Source organism: Conger conger, chromosome 10 (assembly GCF_963514075.1).
Source record: "Conger conger chromosome 10, fConCon1.1, whole genome shotgun sequence".
NCBI classification, from domain to species: Eukaryota; Metazoa; Chordata; class Actinopteri; order Anguilliformes; family Congridae; genus Conger; species Conger conger.
Window position 1 is genome coordinate 18369447 of NC_083769.1, and position 22461 is coordinate 18391907.

General features: G+C 42.6%; 1 protein-coding gene across 12 annotated transcripts in view; it reads right to left on the reverse strand.

Moving 5' to 3' along the window:
* LOC133139383 (basement membrane-specific heparan sulfate proteoglycan core protein-like) overlaps window positions 1-16665 on the reverse strand; it is a 152958-nt gene extending 136293 nt beyond the window's left edge. For all 12 annotated transcript variants that reach the window (XM_061258878.1, XM_061258887.1, XM_061258886.1 and 9 more), the window contains exon 1: window positions 16258-16665. In XM_061258878.1, coding sequence (XP_061114862.1) covers window positions 16258-16332 — 75 coding nt within the window. In that variant the 5' untranslated portion in view covers window positions 16333-16665. The remainder of the gene's footprint in view (window positions 1-16257) is intronic.
* Between the last annotated feature and the right edge of the window lie 5796 nt (window positions 16666-22461).

The window sequence follows — 22461 nt, forward strand, 5'->3', positions numbered from 1 at the left end:
AATGGGAATAAAGCCAGCTCTGCAGACAAAGGTTTTGTGATGTGTTTTCTGGAACATTCCAGGTCTAGGCTGGATGGAAAATCCCATGATTATTCAGTTTACGTACTGTATTTAGCAAATGTCAGTTCAGACCTGGAAGTCTGACCTCTCTAGTCCTTGCTGGAAAGACCGTCAAAACCAATGTCATTGCAAAATGTGTAAGGAGTTTATATAGTATGCAATACAATCAGTTACATGCTCAAAAGTCGCTGAGCTCATGTATTGTAGTCTCATGTAATAATCCTCAACAGCCTAAGCTAAGTAAACAGGCTGCTATTATTCCATGGGATTATGACTCATGACACAGAGCTGTAACCAGACTAAGACATCTGACGGCATGTCTGGATTACTACCTGCCGTTGATGCCTGGTTATCAGACCAAGCTTGAAAGATATATCTGCACCCTGAACCATAAATACAGACGTGCCGGTATTAATAACAATATAGGTTACACAGAAGGTATAATTTAGGCTTTATTTGATTGTTCTTTCAGGAAATGCAAAGAATCTAATAAAATAACTTGGTGATGGACAATGCCTTAGGGTGGTGCGAAGGAGACTACAATAGACCAAAAGATGTAACAGTTCTTTCAAACGGTGCCAATAGATATTATATTTCCTAAACCCATATTTGGCTTGAATTGCCTGAAGACTATCATAAAGACAGACTTTATCCGTCTCTGACAAAACAAGCATTCCCTATTGAGAGACTGTCTGCAGAAACAGAGCAATGTGTCAACTCTGGTCAATGGCAGCCACCAAAATGTAAAGCATCTGCTAAGGAAACAAGCATTCCAAAAAGAAACATATGAAAAATGCAATACTGGATAATCTGTTTGCCACATGCGCACAGAAAGGGTTACATGCCATTTAATTCATCTCATGTAGTTCATAGAAAGGGCTTCTAAGAGACACTTAAAGTGACACTTCAATTAAACCCACCACTATCAGACACTCAATGTCAGCCTGAGGTGTAAGAAAGACACCTCTTCACTCACTTTAATTGTAACCTGGCACAAGTGTGAGACTGTCATTAACCTCCCTCCATCTACCTTAGATAATTATCACTAATAACAATGGCAGCTTTCCTTTGACTGGGCCAGGCCCGTTTTCCAGCCCCCCCAACCCTCCCGGTCACATGTACCCCCCCCCCCCCCCCCCACTTTTGCCTGTGCAGACCCTGGGAAGACCGTGCATTCTGAAGCCCCCCCCCCAGCCCAGGTGCCCGCCTGCTTTGACATCAAATATAGCTGGTTTCATTAAGCCTTCTTTCTTTAAACGGTGATAATTACAAGGCAGGGTCCATTCACTTGTGGCTGTCACAAAGCAGTGCCCCTCAGGAGATTTAAGAGTAGTCCATTGTTCATTGACGGCAGGGTGGGGGGGGGGGGGGAGGGGGGCGGAGGAAGGAATTCTCCACAGGCTGTGCCATGCCTTCATCTGATGCAAGGAGAAGGACTAAAGAAGAGTACCCCTGCTCTTGCTTACTTCCCTTCCCCCAAACTTTCCTAAATAAACCTGCATATTCATGCCGCAGACAACAATCCAAATCTAAATTAGAACGCAAGGCCCCAAGACTACAGCAGGATCTTTTCATAGTCAATTACCCAACACAAGCTATATGATACTAGAAGGCACAACCCATGTTGGGCAACATAGATAATTCCGTTTAACGTGTGCATGCTAACACATCAAAGAAGACCAATGAGGCAACAAATTATAACAACTTATTTTTAAGTACAGCCATCTTGTTTATGAAAGGGGTGTCTCAGAAAATTAAAGAACATTTTTCTTTTGAGAAAGAAATGTGTCTACAGTGACACACAGTATCATTCCAACAAGCAACTGAGAAACCAGACGAAGAAAACAGCATATTCCAGAATTTTTGGGAGGAAAATTAGGTAGCCCCACCTGGCATGGGACTTGAAAGACTGATATAAAAGTCATCAGAATCCAGACTGGGCACAGGTCACCGACCAATGACCTTCTTTGTTTTCACTTTCTCTTTTTTTTTTTACTGGTGATATCAAGTTATCCTGTCCCTGGTGAGTTCTCTATTCCTGACTAGCAGCCATAGCAACAATCTGTTCACTGGACCACCACAATCGCTGCTACCAGAAAAAGATGGCGCTATTGCCCATTCCACTCTCCTTGCCACTGTTTTTCTAGGTCTGAGAGTACATAAAGTAAGGCATGGTTTTAGTTCAGGCTCTGAACCTATTGTTCCCCTAAAGATTCACCTCAGTCTTTAATTTGATCAGTAAATATGAAATAAAGTAAAATAATTTTGTTACCGCTTTTCATAAACTTGCAACATAGCACGATAAGCACAATGTGAACTTTGGTCATTTATTCTACATGGCATAGCTGTTTCTTGTGGCTTAAGAGGGTAAATAATCCCTCTGGAAATGAAAAGCACCTAATTAAGAAAGCAACTTCTTAAATGTGTGGGATTCAACTGTGGTTAGAATGAAAACCAGCATGGACAGGGGGGCCCAGGACCACGTTTGGGAACCGCGCCTCTAAGCCAGGGAACCAAAATGTAATGTGACTGAATTGTTGAAGGACAAACATCATACATTACATGTGGGTAATTAAGAAAGCTGCCTTACAGACGAGCAAATCACCACAAGCACACAGAGAAATTAAAAGCCTGTAACATCTCAGCATAAGAGCTATGCCTAGGACAGCTGTCCAAAAGATCCTCCTCAGCCAACCAGTTCCGGATTCCAACTGGCCTAATTTGAAGGTGCACAGCTTGCACAGCGCATCTACACCTAAAACTGCCACCTGGTTGCCAGGGAGATTTATCCGACAATTCAGAGGTAGGAGGCCTTCCCTTCCAATTCACCAGGACCAGATGTGAAGGCTCCCTTTCCCACTGTAATACCAGGTAATTACAGCCACACAGACATCTGCGTGGAACCGCGCTGCAGTGCATACGCCATACATTCTTCATTCTGACAATACGACCATCCATCAATACGCATGAAACGTGCATTCATTTTACCGAAAGGGTTCGGTTCCGGGGCGTAAAATTAACTCATAACACCTCTGAGGTTCACCAGATGAACATTATTACAGGAGCAAATAAATCAGCACAGGGTTTCAGCAAGTACTTCACAGTCCAAGGCTCTATTTCTGGTGGAAATTATCACACGTTCCCTTGATAAAATTTCAGCAGTTTGAATCCAGGACTGAGGGCATCAGCGGGTGAATGCTGCTGACCGGATTGGACATTGCACCCTGGGTTAATCAAACTACAGAAACTCACGGGAGGAAAAAAAGCAGGTTGCAAATGCAAAAAATCCCAGACCTATTATTCTAGTAATCTCCTCTATGCAATCATTCTCATTATTCCTGCGCAAGGGAACTCCAGTGAAATCACAACGGGAAGTTATGCCAGCACCCCCCGGGGCAGGCCTTGTAGCCCTGCCACACAGGTCTGGGATCAGCACTGTCCTGTGCCAGCGTGCAGCTCTGGCATGGCTTTGTGTCTCTGACACACACACAACAGCCCAGCAGGAAGATCTCCTCGCTAAATACAAGGGTGCAGCACCAAGCTATTGAGGTACAGACATCCAGCAGGTACCCCAGCTCACTTTAAATAACAAGCGCTGTCAGCCATCAGGAAGAGTTATTTAATTGGTGCTATCGAGTTAATAAGTGGTTGAGTTTAGGTTGAGTGAGCAAGTGGAACAAAGACCTGCTGGAGGCACACTGCCCGGGGATAGGAAAGATTCGGCCTTTGGGAGTTGCCTGATGGGCAACCACAACAATACACTCTTGAGATTGATTTAGAACAGAAAATTGCAGCTATGTGTTCTTTGAGAGTCTGGTTATGTACACTGTTATTAGTCAGCAGGCGAAAGGAGACAGTACTCAAACTTCTGAGACAGATTCTGACAAAAATAGAAATAAAAAAAGAATTTAAATGCGCTAATCTAAGAGTGTAACACTCCTTCAGATCAGAAGGAAATTAAATACAGAATGTAGTACAATTTACAGATCTATGGGCCTGATACTAAGACCTTTAGGATGTATGCAAAACCTTCTAGCACACGCTAAACTAACAACACAACCAATGATTGGTGCTAAACAAATACCATGACCAATCACTGGGCATGTTATTGGTTTTGCATGTGCCAAAAGGTTTAGCACATGCTAAAGGTCTTAGTAATTGAGGCCCTAAGAGTATTTGCACAGTGAATCGTAGACAGCTGGCTGCCAGCCTGTACCAAGAGGCACAGTACCTTGCTTTATGGACTTCAGCAGCCATCCATCCATTAGAAATAAAGCAGAGACCACAAACTCTGTTCTTTAAAAAAATAAACTCTCCTGGACAGAATTCAAGCCCATATGCTTTGAATAAAATCCTCCGTTCAGACACAGCAAAGCAATAAGATGAGCACAGTGGTGCACCACTGATGTTTTGGAGAACATGCAATGTTTGATGAGGCTGTAATTAATTTCAGCCTCACCTGTCACAAATCTGTAGGTGTAGTTGTTCATCTGCCAGCATTTAATATCTCTACCACATTTCCTATATATTTCATGAAGTAACATTGGCACCATATATCATGGGCTCTAAAGTTCCTCTTTTCTGTTTTACTACAGATTGTGTGATTTATATTGATTCAGACATAAGTTACAGAAATGTACTTACAGTTCTTTTGTAGAACTTCCATGTTCACTGTACAAGACTAAAACTGCACCGTGCATTTGAAACTGATAGGCGTTTTCTGAAAGGTGCCTAGATGATGCATGTCATGCAGCACTTGTTGCAAGCCTCCCAGCAAGTTTGATAATGGCAGTCATTATTTTTATCCAGGGTGGCTTTCTTCAACTTTTAAGTTTTAAACTTGTTGGAACAATAGCAACACGTAATTGACGTTATTGACTTAGGCACATGTTAGTTTTTTCAATAAGCCAGTATTTGAGTGCTGTAATGGCTTCTTGTTACTTCTGACAGCAACCTAAATGCAGCAAGCAAGCTAAAACAAATTCAGATAACTGACTACCCTCACTCTGATCCACTACCCTTCAACTAAATTGCTGTCCTTTCAATGTACAAGTACATGACATTGCACCAAAAGCTTCTAAAACAATTTCTTTAATATTTTATTCATATGATTACATCTCTTTTGTTGACAAAGAGATTGCAAAATACTAAATGTACAGTTACAGCCACCTACATTTAGAATGTAAATGAAATGTACACCTCTAATCTATGTAGTTTAGATGCTGCTATTCTGGAGGGATTCTGTGTGGGAGAAAGCTCTTCCTGTAGGCTGTGAACTACAGACAAAAATGCAGTGGGTGAGAGCCCAGCACTGTCCGAGGAGTCGACATGAGGTTAGGGCAGAGAGAAAATTACACACTGCCGCGTTATTTTCCCAAGGCCGCAGAAAATTCCTCCTCTGTGTCAAAACCCACGCACCGACCAGCACACAAGTGGCATTTGCAACTTGTGAGATGACCGACGCAATAGTTCCAGGGCTTACAGTAGACAAGCCTCAATTTGCATCGGCCGCATTAGAAATGAGTTGTAAAATGGCATTTATTAGTTGCCACTTTGCATGATGTATGGAAACTCTCTTCATTTTACATTTACATTTCAGTAATTTAGCAGACTCTTTTAATCCAAAGCGATTTACAAGTGCAAGTTCCTCAACAAGTGGAAAGCATCAAATCCATAAAAATACAGTTATAAGTTATAACCAAAAACAACAGTGATCGTAAGTGCGCAAGTTTTTTTTCTTCTTCAAAGAAGCAAACTCCCCAATGAGATATTGCAAACACACAACGCCGGCACGGTCTTGACCAGTAACGGTTACATCAATGCTTTATTTATTTTTCTGGCAGACACCCATGTCCAGGGCAACATACACAGCTTACATTTAAAATGGGTGCTATTTACACAGCTGGCCGTTTCATGAAGCAGCTGAAGTGACTTATTCAGTTCTACAGCTGGAGTACAACAGCGTGAGATGCTGGGATTCAAACATCCATGGCCTAAAGCAATGCCTTTCAATGTATTACACACGGTGTCTGGAGAAAACTCCGGAAATGCAGGTGACCACAGCCAGAGTGGGAAAACGAGGAGATTCCGATCAGCAGCCCAGCATTCTTTCCTTATCAAGCAGGGGTTGGGTTTTCCGACTGCAGCCACCCCCTGGCATTCACCAGTGCCACCACTCTTGGAAATCCCTACATCAACTGTTGAATGCATCCGAGTAACATATTATAACTTCAGCCTTCCGCAGGGGAAATTCATTGAAGTAGCGCCAGCATTACTCGGTCTGAAAGCTATGGTGCCTGCAATTGGCCATCTGAAGAAAAACGTTTGGCTATAACGTTTGACTATAACATTCGGCTATAATGCGCAACCAATGAGCACTTAGCGTACTCACTTTTTCTTATCCGTCTGCCCACCAACACATTATTACAAGATTATAACATCATAGAAGGCTAGTAAAGGCATACTATGGAATGGGAACACAAAATCGCTCTTCAAGCTGGGGGCTGGATGGAACTGGTCAACTAGCTAAACCATAGGGTGGCCTGTAGCATAGTGGTTAAGGTAAATGACTGGGACACCAAGGTTGGTGGGTGTAATGCAGCCACAATATGATCCGCACAGCTGTTGGGCCCTTGAGCAAGACCCTTAACCCTGCATTGCTCCAGGGGAGGATTGTCTCCTGCTTAGTCTAATAAACTGCATGTCACTCTGGATAAGAGCATCTGCCAAATGCCAATAATGTAATGTAATGTTGAGCTGGGAGCTGGTCTGAACTGGTCAACCAGCTAAACCATATTGAGCTGGGAGCTGGTCTGAACTGGTCAACCAGCTAAACCATATTGAGCTGGGAGCTGGTCTAAACTAGTCAACCAACTAAACCATTTTGAGCTGGGAGCTGGTCTGAATTGGTCAACCAGCTACCAGCAGTTTCAAAACCTAGCTTGAGCTGTTTTTTCCACAGGGCAGTCCAAAATCTTGCCTCAAGACTTGGCAAGAGTCGTGCCTGGTCTGGAGGACAACAATTTGGGACGGCGGTTTGAGAACTAAAATCAAGACAGAAGAGCACAGGGTGGGGCGACACTATGTTCCACCCGCACCAGGCTGTTGACTCTTGCTTCCCTGCCCATGTGAAGAAAGCCACCCTGGATAAAAATAATGACTGCCATTATCAAGAGGGAAAGGCCCGAAAAAACCTTAACCTTAATCTCTGTCGATAAAATGCCAAGCAGTCTTGTTCTGTTGCTGCCTTAAGTGGTAGGTGTTTAGTTGGCTAGGTAAGCAGTATTTGGATAGTTAAGTTTGGTCACTTTTGCTTTGTTGTTTGTTTATTTGTTGATTAAAAATAATAATAATAATAATAAAATAAAAAAATAGGCCCTGGTCCTTATCTTTGTTGTACGGGTAGCAATTGAAATTGTACTTCCCTCTAGGGTCTTTCAGCGCACTTAGCCCTGGTTATGGGTATGCACTTTGTTGTACGTCGCTCTGGATAAGAGCGTCTGCCAAATGCCAATAATGTAATGTAATGTAAACCACCAATACAATTTAAAGCATGCCTTCAATAGCCCCAGGCTAATTGCAAATTATTGCTTATTTATTTTACTTCTTTATATGTAAAACAAAAGTGTCATGAGTGAATCCAGTTTTAATTCCTTAATATGTTCTGTTTCAAACAGTGTCTGAGTAATACCACCCTGGACGGTGACTCAGTGTTTTCATATAACTATGAAACCTGCTGATTGCATGGGTATTTTTTAAATGTGAGATTTACTTCACTAAGGTACACTTCAAATGTACTTTACAATCTAAAGTACCAACACATCCTGCATTTAAAGGATGAAGGCTATGCTCGGGATCAAAGGTGGAAACGACACAGGCCACGATTTGAGTGAGTTTAAGAGACAGAACACATCAGCTGAAAGAGTGGGTGCAGGACAGTGTTGGTGCACTGGTAACATTGTAAATATTAGCCCTTCTGTACAGAGCTAGAGGTCCGTTGGCTTTTCACATTCCCAAGCATCATGCTGAGCGGATGCTTGACCATGTTTCTATTTTTTACTGGCACAGGGGATGAACCTACTCTGGTTAACACCGCAAGGCCAGCTGACCTTTGACTTCAGCAGGCACACTTCCTGCTTTCTGCAGTAACAGTAGAGTGTGAGTCAGTTCAGCACCTACTGAGTTTAGCTTTTATAACTGCCGATTTGAAACAACTTGAAAAAAGAATAATCCTACATTTAAGCAGAACATTCTGTACAGATGCAGCAAGCAAATGCATAACTACACAACAGGAGGTAACTTCACTGACCCCTTTCCAAAGGTGATACTAGGTCACAGTAATTTAATTGAAAAATACAAGTATAAAATTTTGAGATTAGGGGACCAGCCTGCAGATCTGCGCCAAGACAAATACTTGTCATTTAAACAGTAGATGAAGGAGCTACGTACATTGGGTTGCAGAGTAAAAGGAGTGGATAGAATAGAATGCAACTTTGGTTTCAAAGGCATTCAAAATAGACCACACATTATAAAAACATAACCGTGTCCGATTGAGCATGTTAATTCCATTCAAAGACAAAGTAAAGGACTTTTTATACAGGTTACCAATGGTGGTTTAAAACAACATCCAGAAGGAAGGTCCTCAACATTATAACCATAAGGATTTTCTAGCCTAGTCATAGCTCAGAAGCTACAGTTCTTAAGAGAAAACTGATAGATGGTAAAGAACTAGATACACTCTGATGTTAAGTCTGAGCAAACTCCCTTTCCCAAACAAACTGGTTTCGCTGCCCTGTGAATAATCCACGACTACACTTCCCCCACAGAACGATGCATCAGCAGCAGCACCCCGGGTTTAAAATGACAAACCGCCGGACCGGCCCACGGTCAGCCCCCCCCCCCGTAACCACCCCTCAGCCATCTGCCGCTGTAAAGATACTCCTTAATGAGAGAAACCAGACGACGCATTCCTATTTTATTAGTCAGAACATCAGGTGGTTTCTGCCCAGATTACCCACACCGGCTGGAAAAAAACAGCACCGAGCACAGACACATTCCCACAGCTCGGACCGCAAAAGCGACCGAGGTGTGCAACAAAGTTTCGCCCGCTATCACCGGTGTCAAGGACGAGACGACGCTACAGCCGTCCAGCCAGGGACATGGGGAAGGCCCCGATTAAATCACTCCCGCGGCGAGTCCCCGCCCCACCTGAGGACGCAAAGAAAACTCGCTCTTGTTTTGTCTCCGTCCGGGTGGGGGAACAAAAGACCGAGATAGGGGGGAGTGCAGGGCTCTGGAACGGGAGCTGCTGACATGCAAACAGGCAGCGCGCCCGATAAGGCCCTCCCTGGGTTATCTGGGCCTCTCACAGGCCTGGGGAGGCCCAAGGTGTTGACTTGCGAGCAGAGGTGTTCCTGAAGGGGGGGAAGAGAACCGGCAGGGAGAACCTTGGCAGCTGTGTAAAAGGAAGCCACTCCCAAGGCGCTGAACCGCAGGGCAGTTGGCCATATTCCTCTGCGGCGTCGCACGGCTTCGCTCTTTTGTTTTGGTCTACCATGCCCTGTAAATAACGGCAAGCCTCAACCCAACCAATAGCAAGCGTGCCGCAGGACGCATCCGAGGATTACGCAAGTTTACCCTTTCCGCCCAATCACTCACATCTCGCCGAAGGAACGCTTACAGAGGCGCTACGGCAAATCTAAACGCGCCACCCGGAAAGACAAAGAAAACCGCTGCCCCAGGACCGGCTTTTCCATCTGCTCTCCCCTGCTAGTGGTGCAGTACGGCTGCCTCCGGGCCATGAAATTCCTTTTGCTCGTCTGCATTGCGGACGATCGGAGGAGTAGCAACAGCCCGAACAGAACTCACACCTTATTGGGGTGGAAAAGAGCCCCTGCCAAAATCTGTATCCCTTCATGTCAAACGAGACCAGACCTGCACGTGAGGTCAACTCAGGTCGAAGGAAGGAAAAAGCAGGGTCCTTTTTTGATTTCTGTTTTGTGTAATCCTCTTGAGTGGCTTGAGACAATGAGTCAGATGTCCGGCATTATTCACATCCTGTTTCTCCTGCCGGCAGGTACATACAAGACAGGACCTTTGAATTTATTATAGTTCCATTTCATTTATTAGTTGACTTGACAGGGACAATGCACATGAATAACCTTTCTGTAATGTGAGTTAACCAGGAAGGCTCACTTTAATCTCTTTAGTCCCTGGTGTTTGGGAGGAAACCAGAGCACCCACAGGGAAACCCACACAAACACAGGGAGAACTCCGCGAAGAGAGGATTCGGGCCGGCCGGAATTCAAACCCAGAGCCTCTTTCTTGCGAGGCAACAGTGCTAAACACTAAGTCACCATGCTGCCCAATTTCCAATTATTTTAATATCAACATCACAGCACAGGTGCAGCCCAAAGTAAGCTTCATATGTCAGGGACTACCCTATGCCCCTTGCATTCCTTTACACAATGCTCAAGGTTTATGTTAATATCACTGAATTTAAATGTTTGCCAAAGGTGAAAGCAACCGCCAAACCCTAGGCAAACTGGCCATTCCTATTCATTAAGAAGGAATACAAGGAAACATCAATGAATTTCTCCACCTTCAGAAGAAGGATTCACTTCAATCAATGCAAACTACAGAGTGGCTTCACACAAAGTGGTACCTTTTAGCATTATGATTAATGTCAAGCCGGTTATGAGCACAAAACAACCAGACAAAGAGAAACAATAATTTCATGACATTGCTGTCAACAGAATGATGGGGAAATATTTTCTATTTCCTTAATGCACCTATTTGATAAGAAAATCCAACAATATATAGTAGTGTTTGAATGTTATTTTTTCCTGTCAAATATCTAATTATTTTGTTTAATTACATCCTAATAACATATTTGTAATCTCACACCGAAAATGAAGGCGAATGAGGTAGTTGACTATTCATATAGTCTGACACCCTTTCATGATAACAACTCTGGAATCTCTGCAGGATCCCAGTTCCCTGATGGCCCCATCAAAGACAACTGGACATAAGCAGCAGGACCCTGGTTTAAGAGGGCTCTTGGTATAGCAGGATGCATTGTGTGTGTGTGTGTGTGTGTGTGTGTGTGTGTGTGCGTGTGCACCTCATGTCCATACATGCAGACAGCCACAACATCAGAGGAGCAGCTGTGTTTATATTCTGCGTCACACACACTTTGTAATGCACACATGAACACATACTCTGAGCATATACACCTGCAATGGGCTCCAAAACTATTGGCACCCCTGACTGGAAATGCACAATAAACAATACAGTTATTGCGCTAAACTCAGAATTCCAACATACGGTACTTTAATGATGTTTCAATGGAATAAATTACCAAATGAAATCAAAATTGAATGTTGAGCACCTCACTGCTTAATGAATAAATCACACACACCCCCCACGCTTCCACTGCCGAAATGGAGCCCTCCCCCCTGACAAGCCAGGTCCACTCCAGAAAATGTCCTCCCTGGCCAGAAGAAAGGATAACGATTTTGCCAGGGGCCCTTTCCACCCCAATAAGGTGTGAGTTTCTTTTGAGCTGTTGCTACACCGCTGATTGTCCACAATGCAGACAAAAGGAATCTCATAGCCCAGAGGCAGCTATACTGCACCACTGAGAGAGGAGAGTGGACAGAAAAGTTGGCCCCCGGGGCAGTCGCCTCTGTGTGGCCCCCGGGGGCCGGCAGCTGTTGACTGCGCAACCCACTTTACGGATCCACGGTTTGCTCTAGTCCAGCCCAGGGTCCTGGGGCCCGTACCTCAGCTCCTCCTATTCCACACTGCATGACTCCACTGCCAGGTTACAAATTAGCCCATTTCTCTTCATCCTCTAAATAACATATAAAGGTTTTCTGTGCAGGATGATGGAACTGGTGCTGACCAGAGCAAACAGGGTTACTGGGATCAGCATTAAAAAATGCAATATACAGTGGATTAAAAAAGGCACACTCACAATCAACACACATTTTATTACATGGCAGACGCATGTCCCCACACAACAGAGTGCATTTCTGAAGGCCTGGGGTGGGTTTAGCACCACCTAATCCCCAGACATCTGGCTCTGCTCCTGTAAAAACCATGAGAGCCTGCTTCACAAACAAGATATAAAAGAGAACAAAATGAGCAGCAGCTAATCCGCCCCCCCCCCCCCCCCAGACTTCTTACTCATGCTCAATATTTTGGACCACAGTGTCACTGTGCCATACAGAAAACCCATTCCACTGCCTGCCACACGCAGGGCGCAGCCTCTAAAAGCGTACCGAACGGGAAGGCTAAATGGAGAAGCTGCGAGCTCTGAGAGGGAATGGTCGGTGTCGTGTTGCAGGTTTTTTAAAAGACGTTTGCGGAGCCACGACAATGACTCCAGCTGCACTGCTCTGTGCCCGCTCACACAAATCCAGAAACGCTCGGGCTTGACACTACACCCGGGATGAAGTTACGGTACAGTGGTGACGTGCCATCACTGAGCCTTGGCTTTAATGAATCAGCCAGGTATCCATCCAAACCAGCAGAAGCATCGATTAAAACCAAACCAACACAAGCATCAATTCCAACCAAACCAACACAGACTTTGATTCCAACCAAACCAACACAGGCATTGATTCCAACCAAACCAACACAGGCATCAATTCCAGCCAAACCAACACAGACATTGATTCCAACTAAACCAACACATACATTGATTCCAACCTTGATTAATTCAGTGTTACCTGTATAGTGCTTTTCAGTAAGGACCAATGCCTCAAAACACTTTACAGACAGTGCAGAGTTTGCAGTCATGGGTGCAGTTCAATTTAATTGAATTTGTATAGCACTTTTTGACAGAGACAGTCCCAAGGGAAATAAGAAGCATTAGGCAAGGCCAGAGTACCCCAAAACCCAGCAAGTGAGATTAAAAAACTCAGTGGGAATAAATCTCAGGAGGAACCCATCCTCCACTGAGCAGACAGGCTTCTGGGTGTACAAGTCAATAGTAAAGTCACATTTAGTCAACTGTTCAATTTCCAACTAAGTACCTTGAACTTTAATCAGTTAACTTCCAATTTGAAGTTGTACTCAGGCACCATATTTGACATTTCAAAAGCTCATGCTACTGACATTACGTTAAAACCTGTTACTTTCTAACATTCTGATTCTTACTTGTTTCAACATTTCAAGATTTCTTCTGCAACTTCCAAGTTATTTACGGCACTTTCCGAGAGTTAGACTATCTGCCAGATCCACTGTCAGCTCAGCGTTTGACAGATTTACATTCGAGGCAAACAGTACAAGAATGAATTGAGGCAGTTTTTTTAAATGTAATTCAGTAGTCTTTGGAAAGTATTCAGTCGTAAGTCTGTGCTTATGCCTGAGGTACAGGACTGTCATGGTTTTCCACAGCTTGCCCTTTATTGAGGAATACATTTTGTGTCAAAGCACAGATTTATTCCATGGAGGTTTGCAACCCTCTATTGATAAGGATTCAGCATGCGATAAACATACCTGACAATTAATCACCTTTTCTCACTAAGGAGTAACACTGTGCATTCAGTTTTCAATCAATGTACGTGACGTGTGCTTAATGTTCGTGGTGATGTCGGTGAAGTTGGCTAAGTCAATTAAGGGGCAATTTCTTTTATTGGTCTACCACAGACCAAAAAACTATTGTTACTAATGCTTTGTTAGAGTTATAGATGTGTATTGGTCAGAAGGTGTGTATTCTAGCATGCTGGGTACCCATTTGCTCTAGTAGCAGAGCAAATGCTTAAGACAGTTATGCTAAATCTGAGTCATAAATTGCACACTCCAGAATGTAAAAGCAGATGCTCTGGGGTCAAGATAATTCAATTAAGTTCACGGTGTGCCTTCCATGCCTGTTTTTGAGGGAGTAACACACTTGTGGATGTCATCTCATATCGCATAAGCCTGTACAGTCCAATATGTTAATTATATGCACAATGAGAACTTCTGAATAATTCTCTCAATATTCAGAATAATTTGTTGAGAGAAGACCAAGGAAAAGTGTTCCGCAAGACTTTCAGATAAGTCCTAATTCTGAGAAAACGTCTGGCAGTAGCTAAGTACAGGCTACTGTTCAATGTCCAAGTGGGACAGCTTCTTCATAATTTACAAGAAAAGTAAAGCAGTACACTCCGAAGCATTTGTAGATTTTGACATTAAAATGGTTGCCCAAAGAATGCGCACACCGTCCTCCACTATCGCAGCCGTGGGACCAAGGTCCACTTACTGTACACCTACCCTGGGCCAACAAATGGCCCCCATTGCAAAACGCGAAAGGCAAGGGAGGCTTTCACGCATTTACGCGTCGGGTCCGTTCAAATACTGACACAAGCCAACATTCAAAAATTAAACCTTCTGTAAGTATTACATAAATCATGTTTTACAAGCTCGGCACCACCCGGCACAGTCTCCCTCTCACGTTCCCATTGCACTACCCACACCTCTGTGCTCGTTTGGTTTTGCTACCCTAGTACGAAAGGCTAAGGAATGCCCGTGTGTCCACATTCCCTGAAGCCAATCGGCATTCCATACACAATGACACAGTGCTGCGTTAATCACACCATGCTGCACACATGGAATAAATGTCATCTGGTAATCGATTAACTACGGCTTTCCTGCGACTGGACTGAAGGAATTTATAAACTATATAACAACATTGAACGCCATCCCTTGACACCAGAAGTGGAACCATAACACATCTCCTGTAGCATGAAGGTTTACCATTTTCATACAAGTTCACAGTCTACATTTTTTTTTTTTAAGCTATGGCAAAGGGGAATCAATGGCACTTACACATTTAGCCTTGGTCAACCATGTTTTGTGGCATAGCCTACCGAGAATTGAGCCTCGCCATTTACTGAAAAGCACAGCTGTTCTGTTTAATTTCCTTTTTTGAACACACATAGTAGCCCGCGGCTATTCAAAATAACCTTAAATGAATTGTAAATAGCCTACAATATCATAGTAACTATCCTACATTCTAGAAGCAGACTAACGAATTGCCTTTACGTGATATCAAAATTGGACAGAAAAGTCGATCTGGATTCAATTCAGGAGCCAACCCAAAGTAGGCGAATACAACACAATTCTAATTCTAAATGATAATTAATTCAAATTGTGGAAACATGTCATTTAAATAGAAGTGCTTGGCCTTCTTATGAATGAACCCACCACGTTAGACTTCAAAGTTCTCTTAGCTTTGAATTCATTTACAATACAATGCACACTAGTATTTTCACGGGGAAACGTCATTGCAAACCCTGGCACATAATTTCATGAACAAACAAAGTAGCAGCGTATTTTAAAAAAACTTCAACCCACAACAATTATTTCAGGAGTCTAGTGCTGAACATAGGATCTGACTTCTGAGTCTTTGGGCAATGTACTTATCCTCAGAAATAACACAATAATAATAAAAATAATATTTTTTAAAAATCAGTTTCCAGTCGCCTACAGCGATAGAACTTGCGCGGAGATGCGCGATTAGGTTGTCACAGTGAATAGGCTACCCAAATAGTACATTTAGGCTACCCCGTAAACGAGCGTGGTGGTAACCCACCACCCATAGAACCGTCCAATGTTTGCACGCGTGTGAGAAACTGAATGTACAGGAAACAACTTCAAACTGTATGAAGGGCGATCACGGTGTGTATACCCACGAGTATCCAAATAAATTAGGCTGAGAACGTTAAAAGGCATGTAGACGCCAGCGAGACCAACTATGAATAGACTGTTTCTATGGACCAAATTAGACCAGCGAAGTTATCTCCAGGCGAGTCACAACCTCAAAAGTACACGTTTTCCTCCACTAAACTTAAAATGCAGGATATTAAAATTATTTCACACGGGAAAGTAGATACCAATTTGTACGGAAAACACAACACATTGATGAATATAATTAGATGGTGAAGTTACTCGGCAGCCATTCTAATCAGATTTAAACTGCGCTATTTACGCTTAACGAGTTGTGTACATGCTACGAAAAAAGGCTATCCATGTATTTTGTGAGCGCACATACTGTAACTGTTGGGAGCACAGATTTGTCCGCAATATTTCAGGAAACTGACACTATAACGGAGTTTCTTTTTTGCAGGAGACACCATAATAGCATTCAATTAAATGCTCTCCACAAAATCAAAGAATAATAAAACTTTCGAGTAAACGTTCACTTACATTAATCAGATGAGAGGTTAAAATGAAAGAGATGAGAAGTCCCGTGACGCTGTGCAGAACTATCCTCGTCCCCATTTTCCCCCTGCCCAGCACAAGCTTCACACGCTGGGAAAAGGAAAACCAAAGTCTTTCACTTCGTGCCACTGGGTGACTTTATTTCGTGCACTTTTTAAACTTTCTACTTATGCAAGGCCTCTCGTTTCTTCGCCCCACGCGCCCGGCGGGGACTTCATCAACTTAATGCAGGTCTTCTTGCAACTTTTCTATAAAACAATAAAAAAACGAAAAATAAATACTCTATGTAGATAACAAATCCTCTTTCTTCTAAAGACCCTACTTTTCTCTCCACCCCGAGAAGCAGGTCTGCATAGCCACCGAGAGTCGCTAAACTCCGATTCCACTGGGATACGCGAGCCACAGGCTGAGGTAAAAAGCGGAATGGAATTCGCTTGTATCACCAAGGACTGCAGCGCCGATACAGTCAGCCCACTTCAGATTCCTCTACCAGAGGAAACGCCACCAGGAGGTGACCAAGGGCTTTGGACGAGATGTCAGCATTTGGACAAAGTTGAATCCCATTGTATGTATTGCAGGTAGCTGGCATTCAGGGTAAGGTTGCAGGATATTTATGTTATCAACAGTATCTGTGCAAGCTGCAACCATCTTAAAAACTGCTTGCGGAGTAGTCGTGCCCACCAGGGAAGGTAAATTGAATGAAATCAATTGCCACACTATTACCCCAGAGTGTTTGCACATTAGTGAGTAAACAGAAGAGCACCCCATTCATGGAGAAGGCTGGACTAACAACATATAGATATTTGTCTCTGGTTTGGCTCATTCTTTATCCTCATATTGAAGCAATGCAATTCCATTATTCATCTAAACTGAAGGTAACGTCAAATTAAGGTACCCTTTAATGTTTACCTTCACAGGAAACGCTATGATATCAGTGTGGCTCAGAAACCAGTGTGCCATATGAACAGCTCATCACATTGCAAAGCAAAGCCACCAGGCAACAAGTATCTGTTTTGGAGATGGACAATCACCCAGTCAGTGTGGAATTAGCCCTAAGTAAGTTGACTGATTAGATAAGAAGCCCAATGTAAGAACACCTTTGTGGGTGACAAGCTAACAAGGTCCAGACACCATTCATGATAATAAAAAGAGACAAAGAAGACTGTGGTGGCCTAATCATTTAATTCTTGAATTTTACTACAGTTATTAAAGGCATTCCCATTAACTGTAGAGTGTCTGTGATCCCAGCCTGTGATCTCAATCTCTCCCTCACCCACCCCACGTTTCGCAATACTTTTAAAAGTATTTTAATACAACCCCTTTTAACTAAAAATAGGGGGTCCCAGGGTGCATAGACGGGGGTCTTATATAGGTGTATGCAACCAATGTAAAAAACTTATATTCATGTTGTAAATGTGTAAAAACTGATATTATAATTTTGAATAAACAAAATATAATGAATTCCTTCCTCTGTACAACCTCTGTAAACATAATCACTGGACAAGCAACGTTGGAGTCACTTGAAATATAATGTCTTGCATTAGACCGCAAATGCCTTCACATACAGAAAGAGCTTTTTATATATTTAGTAATCCAGTGAACCATATAGTGAACATCAAATGAAGTAGAAGTGGAAGCCACTGCATTTTGTGGGTTAGCTGCAATGCATACGTATTTCTATGAAGTCATTTATTTCTATGAGGTTTAATGGAAAAAATAAACTTAATATAACTTTTCAGGCTTGATTCCCAATGAAGATGTTTGTACAACCAGGGAGCAAATCTGAATTTAGAGACAATCAAACCTACCTCTCCATCTCATCGTCACTGTCCCTTGCTCTGAAAACTATAGAAGCTGCCACTGCAAGCAAAAGAAGAGCTTTTGAAGTTGGCAGCAGTGCTTAAATGTATATTCAATGAATTACATATTTAGTTTTAGTCATAATCACAAATTTGCAAAGATTAATTCTTTAACACAAACCGATGTAATTTGCGGCTGTCTTTAACTTCAATGAAAGATACTAGATTGTGCATTCCTTAGAACATCAGTATTGTCTCATGTTTTGTTTTCTTTCTCTCAAGAAAAATGCTAAATGCTAGGTTAGCAGTTCAGTCATCAGTGGGGGTGCCTTCTGACTCTCACACGTCAGGGAACTGCGTGGAGTTTGGGCTGGGAACGGACCTGGATAAGAGCAGCCGTGCACTGCTGCACCTCCAGCCTCACGTGTGAGAGAGGGGAAGATTGTTGGCTCTCACTGCAGATGCACAGTCTCATTTAATATTTCCAGGAATTGATGTGAGAGTACAGTGAAATACAGCAATCTGTCTGCGCTTTTCAACTGCACTTTGGAAACTATCTACACAATGGGCCATATTCAAATCTCTCAGAGAAGCAGTGGTGATCTAGGATCACCTTTTCCCTGGTACATAGCTTGACCATCTCCAAAAGCAAAAACTGATCCCTGATCTATGTCTCGTCCACTCTAAAATGATTCATAAGTACAGTTTAATGTTCCCACAACATCCAAAAGAATGATACAGCTGATCCAACCTTCTGAAAAAGTTGAAGTTAAAAAAAAACAAAAAAAACAATTGCAATACCCCGATTTCACTTGAATGAAACCTTGTTCCCTTGTGTGCAAAAATATAATCTTGTCTGAGATTTGAACCTGCAAGCTTTCAGTTTCTTAACTATAACCTTGCTCTGTTGCCTTTTCAATACTTAAAAAAAGGAAGATTGCACTCTTTGCTGCAATCTTCTTTCGATTGAATGCTTATCTTCCATTGATTTCCACCTACAACAATTTGGTCTGACGTTTGTTTTTATTCAATATTTAAACATATAGTTCAGTTCAGTCCATTAACCAAACTCTCTATCTCAAAGAGTTAAGTAGCATGCCTCTATGCTGAATCTGAGTGTATGTCTCCATTCATTTTTATAACACCAAGAAAGTATGACTCTGTTTTGGATGAGGTTCAGAAGGCAGCTGCTTCTAATTTCAAAATTTTCAGAGGCCAACCCTACTACTGCTCTTGTGCATTCACTTCAAAAGACAGTAGAGTGGCAGTAAGTGAATGTAAAAATAGCAAAAGCTTTCATAAAATGCTCACACAATTAATTTTACTGTTGTTCCACAGTATATGATAATATACTGAAAATATACAGTTAGCTTTGTATGCTATCACACATCCATGAACATAGAATCAGATTAGCCACACCTCCCGTTTATACCGTAATGTAAACATATGTTTATCATCCATCCACTACAAGTCTTTTCTTAATTTCTTTCACACTTGCCTTTGGTTTCAACATCATTTGGGCTGGGGAGATAACTAAAGGTTGAAATGCTCCAAATTATAGGTCCGATAACCCATAATGACAAAGTGTTTTTAGAAATGTTTGCGAATGCATTAAAAAGCTTTGAGTCTTCTTGGGTAAGTCTCTACAAGCTTTGCACACTAGGATTTCCTGGATTTAGGCAGTTTATCTCATTCTTCCTGGCAGATCCTCTCAAGCTTTGTCAGATTGGATGGAAAGTATCCGAATTGCCATCTTCAGGTCTCTCCACAAACGTTCCAAGTCTGGGCTTTGGCTGCGCCACTCAAGGACAGTCAAAGTCTTGTCCTGAAGCCAGTCCAGCATTGTCTTGGCTGTATGCTTCAGGTCATTGTCATGCTGAAAGTTTAACCATCACCCCAGTCTGAGGACATGTGCACTCTGGAGCAGATTGTCTTCAAGGACCTCTCTGTATTTGGTTGTATTCATCCTTCCCTCAATTCCCTCAACCAGTTTCCCTGTCCCTGCCACTGAGAAGCATGATGCTGCCACCCCCACTGCTTCACTGCAGGGATGGTATTGGCCAGGTGGTAAGAAGTGCCTGCTGTTTGCTAGACACAGTGCTTGGAGTTCTGCCCAAAGAGTTCGATGTTTTGTTTCATCAGACCAGAGAATCTTTTCCCTCATGTTCTCAGAGTCCTTTAAATACCATTTGGCATGCTGTCATATGCCTTTTACTAAAGAGTGGTTTCCGTCACTCTTTTAGCCACTTTACCATAAAGACCTAATTGATGGAGTGGAGTGGAGTTTTGAGATGGCCGTCCTTCCGGGCAGGTTCTCCCATCGACTGTTGGGTTCTTGGTCACCTCCCTGACCAAGGCCCTTCTTGCCAAGTTTACTCAGTCTGACCGGACAGCCATCTCTAAAAGAGTCCTGGTGGTTCCAAACATCTTTTATTTCACAATGATTGAGGCCACTGTGCTCCTGGAAAGCTTTAGAAATGGTTTTATACCCTTCTCCTGATCTATGCCTCACCAATATATTATTGGGGAGGTCTACATCGAGTTCCTTGGACTTCATGGCTTGGATTTTGTCCTGACATGTAGTGTGAATTGTGGGACCTTACATATACAGGTGTGTGCCTTTCTAAACTATGTCCAATCAATTCAATTTGCCAATTCAAGGCGGACTCCAATCAACTTCTATACAAATCTCAAGGATAATTAAAGCAAACAGGATGCATCTAACCACAAATTGTGGTACAGCGCAAAGGGTCTTAATACTTATGTAAATGAGAGATTTCAGTTTTGGATTTTTTATACATTTGCAAAAAAAAATATTTTGCTTTGTCATTATGGGTTACTCAATGTAGATTGATGGGTATAAATGGCAATTTTATCTACAATACAATAAAGTGTGCAAAGGAAAGGGGTCATCAGCTATCTAAATCATCAGTGCTCATCTGAGCTGCAGCTAAAGAAACCATTCCTTTCACAGTCAGGGCAAACACAGCAGTCAGATCACTCTGGTTTGCAACCTCTTGGTTCTTGAGGGACAAAATATAGTATTTTGTGGTAAAATTACAGTATAATTACAGTGTTGGCCAACGATGATTTAACATCAACAATCTTTGCTGTGTACTGTGCATTCCTTGGTGTGCTGCATCAGAATGTAACACTGTTTTCACTAAGTAGGCCTACCTGACTTTTCCACCCATAATTCAACCCTGCACCATACTGTAGAGCCTATGCTCCAAAGCACATTGACCACATTGTTGATGTTCACCTTGAAAACATAAGCTGCAGTAAATCATGATTTCTTATGGCTATTTGTCAGCAGTTTATACAGGTTCTCTTTATGATTTTTATAGATTTATTTCCAGAGGAAATCTTGAATCACAGTATTTGCACCGGGTCAAAAAAAAAAGAAAAGAAGATACAGCAACCCACTTTTATATCAGTATTTAAGTCTAAAAGGTGATTCAACCACACCTCTGGTCAGTCGTTCTTTGACTGAGTTTACAAGATTATATGGTTTGACTTCAGTATTTCAGTTATTCAAAAACCGTTGTCAGAGAGAGACAAGCTGAGCTGAAATCAAATCTTTTCTTCAAATCCATGGCGAATTTTCAACAACAGACAGCCAAACCGAAAATATGACACAGAAGTGCCTGAATTAAGTTGTCTAAGAAAGAGTAGTATTTGATCGTCTGTGAAAATGTTACATCAGCACAGAACGTCAGCCAGACTCAGAGCCGCCTCGTCACCTGTAGCGAAGCCTGTGGGATCGCGTCTTTCCAGCTCAGTTATCCGTTCCAGTGCTGTGGCCTGGCTCCAGACCCAGAACTGAAGGATCACTCGAAGCTTCCTTTGTGCAGTCCGCCTTCAAGACCACAATGGCGTGATTCAAGGACTCTCCCTGTGGCGAGTCTCTCAACAAGGTCTTTATTTACAGGCGAAATGGCACAGGCTGCGCGGACCTGGTAAAAAGGCACTCAGCAGACACTAAGGCCGGATACTGGACCCCAAAAACATCAACACGTTTGCAACCTGATAACACTTGGACAACAAAAACGAGTGGTTTACCAACTCCCGCAAAAAATATGTTAATTAATTACCTGCAAAATGACATTTGCATCAGGCAGTTTGGAGTGAAATACAGGTCCAGTGTTTGCAGACTGAAACAGAGTCAAGGGGCCTTATGGTGTATATTCCGACAGCTATGAAAATATGCCGTTTGACCCAGGTTTCAGTCACGTCAACTTCTGCAGCACATGACTGCCATCTGCTGGACAAGACAAAAAATAGCAAATCTTTTTATTTTTTCATTTGATGCATTTAATTAACGGGATACGGGCTTAACGGGATGATTAACAGTCTAAGGCCTGACAGCATTAGCAGTAAACGTCCATAT